Source organism: Lineus longissimus, chromosome 1 (genome assembly GCF_910592395.1).
Source record: "Lineus longissimus chromosome 1, tnLinLong1.2, whole genome shotgun sequence".
Classification (NCBI taxonomy): domain Eukaryota; kingdom Metazoa; phylum Nemertea; class Pilidiophora; order Heteronemertea; family Lineidae; genus Lineus; species Lineus longissimus.
The window spans coordinates 25327323-25340514 of record NC_088308.1 but is presented as its reverse complement, the minus strand read 5'-3'; the positions used below and the strand labels follow the sequence as shown (position 1 = coordinate 25340514).

At 40.0% G+C, this 13192-nt stretch overlaps 2 protein-coding genes across 2 annotated transcripts in view; both read left to right on the top strand.

Annotated features, from left to right (window-relative positions):
- Window positions 1-289: 289 nt before the first annotated feature.
- LOC135493925 (SPRY domain-containing SOCS box protein 3-like) lies at window positions 290-8170 on the top strand. Its single transcript, XM_064781589.1, has 6 exons — window positions 290-455; window positions 1065-1185; window positions 1449-1607; window positions 4733-4882; window positions 5124-5318; window positions 5533-8170. Exons 2-6 carry the CDS (start codon window positions 1176-1178, stop codon window positions 5724-5726), a joined length of 708 nt encoding a protein of 235 aa, XP_064637659.1. The 5' UTR covers window positions 290-455; window positions 1065-1175; the 3' UTR covers window positions 5727-8170.
- Window positions 8171-10657: 2487 nt separating this feature from the next.
- Window positions 10658-13192, top strand: part of LOC135493887 (ras-GEF domain-containing family member 1B-like) — a 55765-nt gene continuing 53230 nt past the window's right edge. The window contains exon 1 of the mRNA XM_064781531.1: window positions 10658-11103. Coding sequence (XP_064637601.1) covers window positions 11091-11103 — 13 coding nt within the window. The 5' untranslated portion in view covers window positions 10658-11090. The remainder of the gene's footprint in view (window positions 11104-13192) is intronic.

Below are 13192 nucleotides of genomic sequence, written 5' to 3'. Positions count from 1 at the left end.
CAAGCCGCGATAGCAGGTCACGTGATGTCAATAAACGCACGTGGTCCACTCTTGGTTGTCCGCAGTGCATGCTCTGTTTTTACTGTAAGATATACATACATATTATGCATCCATACAGAAAAGCCTAGTACACGGTTCACATGCAATGAGATGTAGGTACTTTGTTGGTCTGCCCTGGGCTAAAAATCTGTCCCTTTCATTTCCCTCGCAATCTCAAAGATCACATGACCTGCTATCACGGATTGGATATAAAACCACGAACAATGTCGAACATAAATTATGCAAATGATGTAAATAAACAAGAAGGTGACCGTTGTCGCTTACTTACATTCTCGATTTAATCTGATAAGGGCTGATTTTTCCATCATACAAGATACATATTATTAATCGGCAACCATCATAGATCCTACAGGAATCAAATCTGTGGGCTTTCGGCCTTGTTTATTTGATACTTGGTGAGTATTTCGTGCGACTGAAAATCTTGGCAAATATTGCAATTTCAAGATGTCCGCACACCATGCTCCACGTCTTCGGTAATTAGGCATCGAGCCAAATAGTTCATGAAGGAAAGATCAACAAACTGTCTTTACAATAGATCTTCACAGTAAAAGACGCCAGACAATGGTACGAGAGGCTCTGGCGTCTTTTACCGTGAAGATTTATGGTAAGCATGCGTTATCGCCATTTACGTCATGACGTTAATTTCCATTAGAAGGTGGCGATATAACGCACAATAAACTTGACCTGTCCCGATGAGTGGATTAATTAGGTCAGCTAAGGCTACACTACAGTAAACCATGTGTGTCATTGATGGTTAGATAAATGTCAATTGTCTTTCACATGACGACATGTTTGTTTGTGGTCTTTCGTCATGGAATATCTCCAGCCTACGTCATTCACATGATTGATGTATTGTTGAGATTAAAACCTGTTTAATGATTCAGCCCAATTTGGTCTTTATCATAAACAAAATACACAGAACAAGTTGTTGTTGTTGTTTAACCTAAGCTACGTAGATCTTCAAAATTCCTAAAACTGAGTGCTTTGGAATTCTGTTTTTACAGGTGCTTTGCAAGACTAGGACAATCAATTCACTTTAGCCTAGCCAAGAAGAATCTACTTGCTGCTCATCAATCTAGTATCAAATAGGCCTGAGTAAGCACTGCATAGAAGGAATGGGTGACGGTAAGTCTGCTTTATGTTTGTGTCGCAATTGTCGAAGGTTTTTTTTCGATTGGAAGTGGTCAGTCTTGTGAATGTGGAGTGGACATGTTGCAATATCAAAGACGTACTTTTGGCAACTGAAAGAATTATCAAATATCAACTGCTCATTTAGGCTCATCCCCCAACACGTCCCCAATATTGAAACAGGCCAAAAGAATTCCAAGGTTTAAAGGTGTACATGTTAGTAAAAGGCCTACTTCATATCATAGTATTATCACTTCCAGCTCTCATCCTAAGACCACTGGATGCATTCCGCAGTGAATTCTTCAACGATGAGTGGGTGTGGGACCAAGATGGGAAATCTCCAGAGGCCCAGCTTTCAAACAATAGCGAGGCGGTGTACTTCAATGTTGACCCAGTAGATGGCAGCACAGGCACTTCTGGTAGGTATTTGAGTCTGTCCGTACAATATCTGTAGGTATACATATCCAAATGTATATAAAATATTACTTCGTCATGTCAAATTATCATGCTCTCTTGAGATTTGTGCAACCAGTGTCAGCAGGCAAGGTGTTTGGTATTTTTACATCTCATAAATATTTTGTTGGACAGAATTGTTCCTTATGTTTGCATTGAGTCACAACACATCATGGGAGGCAGTGTACTGTTGGGCACTTTCAAACTACTGTATTCCACATAATATGACATAATTCAGGAAAAAATGGAGCGGTTTGACGATTCACTGCCAATTCCCCCCCTCGGCCTCAGTTTGATTGATGAAATCAAAATAATAAGACATTTGTTAAAGAGAAAACAGGGCAGTCAATCCTCAAGTCAGCTCAATTACCCTGAAAGTTTGCAGTGGGAACGGGACACCCCATGTGTACACACTGCCCTACAGGGCAACATTTTCAGTCACCTATTTTGGCAAAAAGGGCGCTCTTTGGAAAAATTTGCTGTATGTATCTGCATGGCACCAATGCATGCAACAGACGACGGACATCAGAGGCAACCATGCATGATTTCACTAATTCCTCATCATTCCTATTCTCAGTTTTAAAAAAATCTGATTTATTCAAAAATTTCTTGCTGGGAAAATGCCAATTCTGAAACATCATCATAGAGTAAATAGGTGATGGGAAGTAGAGCACCACTGTTGTCCTGATATATAATAAAGTCAACAGCCACTCAAGTTTTTGAAGCTGTGCCAATGTTAGTTTTTAGGCCTTGTGCGTAACTGATGAAAAGAGAGATCGATAACCTTGGTTATGACATTCTAGCTCTGACCTTCATTGTGATTCAGCAATTGGCCCAGTGGTGCCCATCAGCTGCAATGGTGGTTATTGATTCTTCATTGTTAGTACCACCATATACTTCACCCTTTTGTATGGCTCTATGCTATATTGCGGTATTGGTAATCAAGTTGAGTTCATGTGTTATCATTGGTTTGGGCAAGGTGCCAAACCAATGGCATACATGTACATGTACATGTATAATCTATATAATCTATCCAGAGAGTGACTAAGGCAGTGGAGTGGTTTTCAGTGATTTTTTTAAGACAGGAGGAAATTATGTACCGGCCAGCATGATATCATTAGCCCATTTCTAAAGATAGTGTAAATGTGTGCAATTTCCTGACTTAAGTGTCAGGAAAAGTAACGTTTGAAGTGATCATGTCCATCTTGGACAACCTGTGTTCTTGGTATAATAATGGCACATCTTGTTATAATGATGTATGTTCATATGCATTCTTGGCACCTTCAGCGCCGAACCACGTGGATCTACGTGGCCAAATCCCCCTCTTTGAGCTGGTTATCGGAGTCTCATGGACTTCATGGAAGAACTACGCCATCGCCATCTTCAGGGCAAGATAGGAACTGAAGAGACCAACAGTTCCTGCCGTGCCCTGAAGATGGCGATGGCGTAGTTCTTTCATGAAGTCCATGAGACTCCGATAACCAGCTCAAAGGGGAGGGGGATTTGGGTCACGTCGATCTACGTGGTTCGGCGGTGAAGGTGTTAACCACCAAATCGATGCATAGGCTTTGGCCATTACAATGTAGGTCTGTAGATTGTACTGATTTCGAACAATATTAAACTTCCATGTTCTATCTGTCTGTATTGAACAGAATTTACCGGAGCTCTTTAATGGGCATCATCTTTTATGCAACGTAAAAGGAATCACGTTTTTAGATTCAGTTGAAATATAATTATTTTACAACATGTACTTGTCTGGTAGTAAATTACCATAACAATAAAATCAAAGCTACCTCCTGGACACCTCAGGAGGGTGCATGTCATTCAAGCATAGAATGCTACCAGTTAAGTTGGTCTGAACGGTGTCGTCGCCTGCAGGATGGTGATAAGTAGTCGTCTTGAAGTGAGGTTCTTCATGTGTGGCAAAAGAAATGTTATTAGACGTATCATAATGATACATGTATCAGTGTTGTTGAGCTAAATTCTTGATTCCTTTATGGTTTGACTTATTGTCCTCTGTTTGTGACTCTCTCAGTTCAGGGATGGGAAAAAGGACTGGTGACTCAGTGCATTCTCTTTCCATTGGTAATCAAAGATACTAAAAATGAACGGATGAACAATCTTGAACACATTTATTGATTGTGTCTGACTTGCTGGTTGCACTTGTCTCATCAGATCTAGTGGTGGTAGGCAAGGACTGCATAACCCTAACCTAACCCGCTCCGCCACCCCACTGCAAAATTTCATTAAGTCGAAACGTTTTTTGTGTTACGATATGATTTTCCTTCTACCATATAGGCGTCTCTTGATTGTCCCATCCCAGAGTCAGGATCTCGAACGTGGGCTGGGAGAAATTTCACACTTCTTAACATTTGACACAAATCAGGATAAACTAGTCTGGATGACCTGATGAAAACTTGATGATGTGACGGACGCTTGCAGCGATGCAGAAAAATAACGCCTCCAATACCATACAGTAGACACCCCAGTTTTGTAGGTATGATAGTGGTGGTGTAGGTAAAGTATATTAAGCTTTTGGTCACTGGTAACACGCCAAGAGCTGTTTATACATGTATACACCCGTGACATATTCCTGTACCTATTAACCCTACAGTTTCTTTCAGTGACATCAGGTTCATAAAAACCATTCTAAAGTGTTCCTTGCAACACGCTGGATCAAATCATTAATGCACAACTTCTTTTGTTTCACAGTCGGGGTCGCTGGAGAGGGTCTCGGCATGAAATCCTCGAGCAGCTCATAACAGATCTTCATGCTTTGCATGCCATTTTAAGTCATTACCAGTCTGCTGCATTGCTCCCATTCATTTGCTTTAAAAGTTGAGGAGACGTGTTGTTACCATTGAGTTCAACGTTTTAACTCTGTCTCTTCAAAATCTGGATGAAAGATGAGTGAAAAAGCAACTACGCATCATTGGGCCTGTCGTCTTGTACACAACAACAGGTCCAAATTTTGAACTTGAATCTTTTAACTCCTAAGTTCAGCTTGGCAGTTCTCTAAGTTGTGTACTAAGTTTTTATTGAAGCCCTATTAGAGCTCTCGAGTTATCTCTGTTTTTCTTCCTTACTCTAGGTGTCCGTGGCAATAAGGGCTTTACCGAAGGTGAACATTATTGGGAGATAACATTCACCGAGCCATGTTTTGGGACGTCTGTGATGGTTGGGGTTGGAACCAAAAAGGCATTGCTCCACACTAATAACTACCAGTATGTCAACTTGCTTGGTAAGTATCCTAGGGAAGTCTTCCAGATTGGCAACCATAAGGTTCAACATTTAGAGTGAAGGCACTTGCTTGCATCACCAGCTTTATGGAAGCAACTGAATTTATCAACAGATCAGGAGTATCTAGCAAGCGCAAAGAAAATGAAGAAGACGTCTTCAACCAACTGATCAGTTCCTGTTGGTAAAAGCATAGACAAGGATTTGAGGAGGTCGCATACTAACATTTCTCTTTTATATTCCAGGTCGAGACACCGAAAGCTGGGGACTCACTTATAAAGGCACCATCTGGCATAACGGGATGTCACGGAAGTATTGTAAGCCATTTTATGAACCAAAGACAGTCATTGGGTGCCATTTGAATCTGTACGATGGGACGTTGACCTTCTACAAGAACGGTCAGAATCTTGGCGTTGCATTTCGAGGACTTAATCGAACAGGTCAGTAGACATGTACATGTAGCAGTTTGAATTCAAACTGGTTTTCGGAGAGACTTGTTGTCGGAGACCTCCCTAGTAGCAGTAGAGTAGTCTGATTTGTAGTCATAATCAAATCTTTGGATGACATTCCAACTGGGGTGTCCAAGTTGTATTTGTTTCCCGGGGAGACTGGGGAGAGGTTTTGAAATAAATTTTTTATCCTATTTTATTTCAGGCCAGCCGTTGTACCCGCTGACAAGCTCCACTTCCACAAATACTGAAATCGAAGTTGGCGTGCGAACTCAGCGACACTTGACACTCCAGGAGATGTGCGTGATGAAGGTGCTACAGAACATACATTACAAACAGGACGACATCGACAATCTCCCTCTTCCAAATATAGTCAAGAACCACCTTAAGGCCCTGTAACATCCACAGCTTATTCTGTGACTTAAATAGTTAAATTGTGCTACACAGTTGATCTTTAAACCCAGTAGGAGTGGGGGAGTTTGAGAAAGTTATCACTGATTATCTAAGATTGAATATTACTGAACTAGAGCGGCATCTGGATTTACAATGATGTTATTGTTAAGCTCCAATGTCTTAATGGGTTTTGTTGGACTTTTTCCAGCTGGTTCTTTGACTTAAATAGTATGACACGCCCTATGGAAGTGTGTCAGTTCAAGAAAGTCCTCAGTGATAAGATAGAAACTATTGATCCAAAGTTTTCTCTGGATGTTATGATGTAGAACTCCCATGCTGTGATGGGAGTCATGAGAGATTGCTACGTTTTTCTTCTTCAGAGGTTGATACATTTTGATGTTACAGTTAGTGTCCCTCCCTCCTAAAGGGGTTAAGGATGGTGTGTGGCAGTTTTGTTACTGAAAATTAGTTTATTTATTTCCATACGTGTTCATTATTTGATGACAATGACTTTTGCAAAGGAGATGTTACTTAGAGAAAATGTGATTTCTCATGAGACGGTAATTTCTCTGTCAAATCAAAGAGCATTTGGTGACAAATGTATTGAGGTTGGTCAACCCCTATTGGATGACGAACCTCTAAGCTTGTGCACAATGATAATTCTGTGTGAGCATTTCTATGCGCAAAGAAGGTAGCCCCAATATCATGGAGTTATGTAGTACTATCATTGTAGACAGTCAGTATTTCTATGAAATAGGCTGCTACATTTTCAGTCTGTCCTCTGTGTCTGACTAACACTATTGCATGGCTTCACTATGAAGGTATGAGGAAATTCATTACAAAAATAGTGAGTCTTAGCAAGAAATCATGCTATAGCCCTTTGTTTCTATAATTCTGTTAAGTCTACTACAGCCACGATTCAAAATAAATCAAATACGAGATTTACACTTTAATAGACATTATGCATGTAAAGAAGTGGTTTTCACTTCCCTTGCATTGCATCTTGTTTTGACAGATTGTCATTGTGCACAAGTATTTAAAGAACAGCTTATTTTCTGTTCTGATTAGTCAGTTCATTTGAAGCTTTGTGTGTTTTTGCAAACTTCATAATTGTGAGGGTAGGTTGCTGCAGGGATCATTAGGGTGGACAGGGTTCACTATAATCTCTAGAGGGTAGTATTGCTAAACATATGACTTAACTTGTAAATAAGTGTATGTACTGATCGTCTTTTCAAAATAATTCAAATGATAGATTTCATTGTTTGTAGTTTTTGGTGGTAAAAAGAATTGATGCAGGTTTGTGTAGTGCCTCAGGAGTGTAAGTGGCATGTAGCTTCGCAGCTCAGGAGTGTAATTGTATTGAAGAGTTGCTAGAAATGAGTGTTTGTAAGAGGTTCTTGTTGTGTAGGATGGCACCTGATTGTCTTATGGAGCTATAGTTGGAGAGTTTATTACATTCATTTAAATGAGAGGAATTTCACATGCCACTCTACTCTTTTGATAATGTACAGCGCCATTTAATAGTCCATTGACTTGGAGTATAGGACCACTTTCTTACATGTAGGCTGCTTTTGACATGACATGCCTATATCGAAAGATGGGTATGAAATGAATGGATGTTTGTGGTTAAAATTTGTATTCAATCCTTCTGAACTTGCAACTTTGATAATATTTGACTCTACTGAGTGTAAACTTACTAACTAGAGTGTCTTTTGTGCGTATGACATGCCATGTGGGATAACGACAGTTCATTCCCCTGAGTTAGTCGCAGTATGTGCTTAATGAAATGTTGATATGCATGTAGTTCTCTTGTTGTTTCACATGTAAGTTTTTGGGGGGTTGGGATTCTGATCAGTGTTAATCTTAAGTGAGATGATGATATCTTCAACCTCTGTAAATGTCTCAACTTACAACTTATATCAATCAATAGTCATAAAGATCTAAAGTCTATGTAAGACACGTAAGTGGGATGAGGTGACTAAGTGTACTAAAGGAACAAATCATATTGTTTTTTATTTTTGCCCGTGTTTCTCTTTTTGTTTGAGGAGATTGTTTTTAGTTTAGGTTCTAACTGGTTATTCATACATGTAAAGCTATGCGGTGTGGGTTGAAGGTGCAACCTCTTTTGTATGTGGGTTGATTTTGAGTGGCTTCATGGCTGAACTAGCCTTGTATAGGCACCAGAAATATGAAAAAGCCATTACATGTAGACACATACAATGCAACTGATACTGATTAGTTTATATACCAGTATCATGCCATAGGCTAATTGGTTCTTTGGGAAGATTTGTAAATAGTTCTACTTGTGTCATATTTTGGTGTGCCCAATCTGCTTGTGTATACTCTTGATACAGGTTATTTTCTCGCATATTATGATTTGTTATCGTTATGATATGCTTGTTATTGTGCTTCAGAAGCTGCCAAATAAACTGTTTGTAACAAATGCAAAATCTTTTTATTTCTTGTGTGAGGAATTGTCTCCTAGCTATAAACGTACTTATGGGTGTTGCTTATGGTCATCGGCTTTCAGCATAATCTCTGTGTGTGCTTTGCTCAGCCAGCAATCGGAAGCACTACTTGTACATGTACAATAGAACCTCTCTATTAAGGACACCCTCGGGACTGACAAGTGCTGTCCTTAATAGAGAGGTGTCCTGTTTAGAGAAGTCTAATAGAATGAAAACTGCAAATTTGGGACCAAAACTAGTGTCCTAACAGCAACTTGGGAGAAACTACAGCCATTCCATCTTTTGTTGGACTTGGGAACTAAACCCAAGGGTCTCGCAGCCAATGCACTCCATTCATTTGGAAGTTTGCCAAGAGAACATTTGTAATGACCCCCTACCCTTACATTGCCCCTGAAAGTGGTTAGTTGTTCAGTGATGTAAAGTCGGGCAGGAGATGTCCCGACCTTTCAATTGGCTTCAACTTTGTTATACAGTCATAGGCTACTGTAAAAATGGCCAGGAGCCATCCCTGGGCGCGTTTCAATTTACCTATCTCGATGATCTAAGCTAACATGTAAATCTATGAACAATAGAAAAGACTTAATCTTCAGGGGGATCATTACCACCTCCTCTCGGCTGCTTATCGGTGTGCTATTTATAGCATTTGAGAAGAGGCGCGCTAGTCAGGCGCTACTAGTGGTCTACTATCGTCAGCCAGCCACGTGTCGAATATCGATTGTATTTGCCATGTTTGGTCGAGACAAGATATACCTGGCGACAAGTGGGTGATCTTCGAGAATAGCCCGTACAGTAATTAAAGCGCTCAAATATTTAGTAAGTATCTTTGATATGTATATAATATTATAAGGGTAGAGTAACCAGACTGAATATAACGGATGGACCTCATCTCAATTTGGTCTGGTAGCTTATACTATCTTTGAGTACTCTACAGATAGGTCATGCGTAGCTACTTGGAGAAATCAGACTAAAGCTAAGCCTGTATACCTGGGTGTGTTACCAGGGTATCTATAATAACTGTGGTGTCCCCCCCCCCCGTATCCAGGCCATATACAGTGGAACCTCAGTTAGCGGACACCTCTATATTAAGGACAACCTCTCTATTAAGGACACTAGTTTTGGTCCCAAATTGGTTGTTTCCATTCAATTTTACCTCTAACCAGGACACCTCTATTAAGGACAACACTTGCCAGTCCCGAGGGTGTCCTTGATAGAGAGGTTCTACTGTATAGGACAGCCACTTCATTTTCACTCCAATTCCTCAGAATTCCAGTAAGTATGTTTCTCACAGTTTAAAAAGGAGCTTTACCTGCACCAGATTGTTTCATTCTGTTGACTAGTATATCACACTGGACCATTCCAACAACCAATGGAGACAGCCCTTATTAGAGTGATTACATCACCAGGCGCAACTGGTGATACAAAGGGGTTAACTCCATTTGCGACTCATGTGTCAGGGCATAAATATGCATGGATTGTGCAAAAACTAGCTGTCTCCGGGCCATGGAGAAAAAATCATCCTGTGAGAATACGCTGACACCGCTATTGTCAACGTTCCACTCCACTTATCATTAAGTGGTGTGTGATATTCCGTCTGGTTTGGTTGATTTGGAGTGCGTGTCTCATCTGAGTATCTGTCTATAGGGTGCGCTGTACTTAAAGTGAGATATTGAGATACTAACACCAGTGTATTCATACAGGAACAGTGAGTGGATCTCTTCGCGAGTGTCAACAGATGTATCTATACATGGAATATAACGGACTCCTCTTCCTGTCTTCGTATGGTCTTCCTGAAATTTGTCGTGGGCTGAGATGGATTTCTTAATAGAATAGGTGCTGATGGAAGTTTTGTAAATTTCAAACTTATATAACTGTGATGGGGTAAATTGTGAGTTCGACTTACTATAGTACCTTTGTGGTTGAACTGTGACTTTTACAGAATAAGACAGCCTTTGCCTTTATTGGCATTTGTCTTCAAATTAAGGATAGAGAAATTTCAAATTAAGAACGTCAACAGAACTGTGAAGATATCATACTGTGACTATATTAAATTTAAAACTGACGTCAGCATATGAAACTAATGAAAAAGTTTGGAACTTCATATCATATCAGGAACTACTGGAATGTTAAGTATCAGTGCTTAACACTCTTGACACAGCACTGATAGAATATTGTCCTCCTTACATGAAGGCACAACATATTTTTCTTAACTATCTCCCAATACAAAGGCCTGGCTGCTATTCTTGTAGGTGGAGGCATTGTGTTTCTCGGAAGATGTCACACTGAGGCAGATTCTTGTTGTCAGGGATACCTGTTGTCATCATTGGGACCTCGCTTTGTGGAATAGATAACACAAATCAGACAACCTGCTGGTTGTGCAATCTTGAGGACATCATTGGGACTTGCTGATCTCTCATCAAGAATAATTTCGAAATTTTTTTCGGATTTAAAAACTGTTACATAGAAAAGTTCCCAGCAGATGTATTTTACCAGGGGAAGATAGAGAATTCACTCTACTTGAAACATCATTGCAGGGCTGGATACTCAGTGTCATTACCTCTTTACAGTGGATGTGTATCACTTCTGTTTCTACTCGACTTCTATCATCATGACCCAGTGAATCTGCCTCATCCAAATTTATAACAGTATTATGCTACCATTTCTGAACACAATCAAGGACATTTTTGTCTCAAGGACATTTTTATCTCAATAGGCTGATCAAGACATCCACCTTCTGTAGTCATTTTTCTCTGCCTTACGAAATTCATGTCTTATTAATTGTGGAGCGGGATGATATTGATTAAATTATAGATAGCATCTCTTGAGGTCTACACATAATTGCATTACATATCTGGACGTGACAGAGTGGTGGATTATTATATACACAGATTCGACACAATTAAGTATGTCTGAAACAGGTAAGTCATGATCAATTTCTTAACCCATTTTCCAATTTGGGTTGATTGTAGAGTTGTAGAGTTGTATTTTCATCATAATCATCAAGAAAACACCATGCCTTTTACGCTATGGCTTTAAGAAAGAGCCCTTCCTGGCAATTTTAGCCTCTAAACACTGTCGTTTATCTACTATTAAAGCATGTGAAGAGGAGAATTCAAGGGGTGCAGTGCCTACCCCACCCTTGTTTCAGAACAATCTTAGTCATCAACTCGGAATTCGAGAGCATAAGTGCCAGTCCCCCTCTATCTCTGACTTCACGATTTGCCCCTGCGCATATGTGGTTTTTTTGACGAATTTTGACATAATGAAGAGATATATGACTTTTGAACAGTATAGTACATCCAGCTTGCACAGTTGTGATACATTATTATGAGGGAGACATTACTAAGGTCATCCATGGAAACAAGAATCTGTAGCCATGGTCCCCAGCCCATGTCAAGCAAGGAGCCAGTTTATTAATCTCCCATTATATGTCTATTGTCATGCCTAACCTTGAAATGGGTTTAAATTTCAATTATGAATTACAAAGAACCTGTAGATTGAGCTTGAGCTTATTGATGATGAGATTGACAAATCTGGGTGAAGGTTTTTCTGAATAGGGGCAGGATGATGAAATGTGCCTGATGAATTGCTAGACTGCACCAGTTACAAAAATTACATGTGGATTGCCGATTCCCAAGAGAACCCCTGATATTAATTCCACCTTGTCAAACAATAAGACCATCATGCTGAACTCATTTTTAATGGAAATATCATTGTTTAGTAACAACCTAATGTTCTTTTACAAACTATTACTGGTGGTCGGCCAATGGCCCTGAAGGTCTACTTTGTACTGATACCTTTATCAAACATGGAAATTTATTCTGAAACTAGATGCCGAACAATCTGTTTTTATCGCAAAATATAGACACAGTTTATGTGACCAGTATTCAAATGGTGATATTTGCAGAAGAAATTATGCTTCACTGTTTTTCATGCATATATATGGAAACTATCTAATGACTTTATTCAGTGATTTATCATGCTCTTGTGGGAAAATTGACGGTTTATCTGAACTCCATTTACGCTTGTGGCAGTTTTTGAAGAATTTCTTCCATGAGTTATCTGATGTATATGAGTTTTTCTCAACTTGATACTGGATTAAGTGCCTCAAAGACTCACTTCAGAGTTCATGCCTTGAATCAAGCCCGGATCCAGGGAATGCCCCCATCCCCTCCTTATCTAAAAGGAATCGTTTGAAATTGGTCATGTTTTGGGGGAATTTGACTCCTCGATCCACCTTGGGGAACCTGATTTGATTGACATAGCCAAGATTAACCTGTAAGACAATATACCACAATCTCAGTTGCTCGGTCAAAATGGAAGGGTTAAGTTGTGGCCAGAAAATCCACTTGGACTGTTCTATATAGCCCAGGCTGCTTTATTGCCTGACAAAAATGACCCATCATCAAATGAGCCAGAAAAGGCGTCGTTATAGTGTTCCTAATCCTGGCGTGAGGGTCCAACCCATCTCAAAAATAGCCTGATAATTGGACACGGTTGAGTGAATAGTAAGAGGGTGGCTTGGGCATCATGGAGCTCTTACAGTTACAGCCCATCCGGTTATGAGGCTGACCAAAAGGTTTTTGCTGAGGCTTGTCAAGAAAGCCTGCATTTAACCATCAATTTGAGTAGACTACCAGTCTGGGATAATGCACTTTCATTAGCACCTACCAGCACTGACTCATCTCTATAACATATTACCCATGGGCGTTACCCTGTCAACCATTGCATTGGACTCTATCTCCTGATTGACCAACCTGATTTTATAGTGACCCTAACCTAACTGAGTAGTTCACATGCCCTCTCTGCTTTTGGTAGACGCCTGTAACCCAGTTTAAAAGGTTATAGAAACATTTCCTTCCCTTTGCATTCAAGTTGCATGGAACTTCAATGCATGTCTCCTCATTATGGTGAGAACTATAATGAACCCGCTTAGGCACAACCTAAAATGTAGCTCCCAGCACAAAAACCTATTACTTTTGAATCAAATAGGTTTTGCTGCTAGCT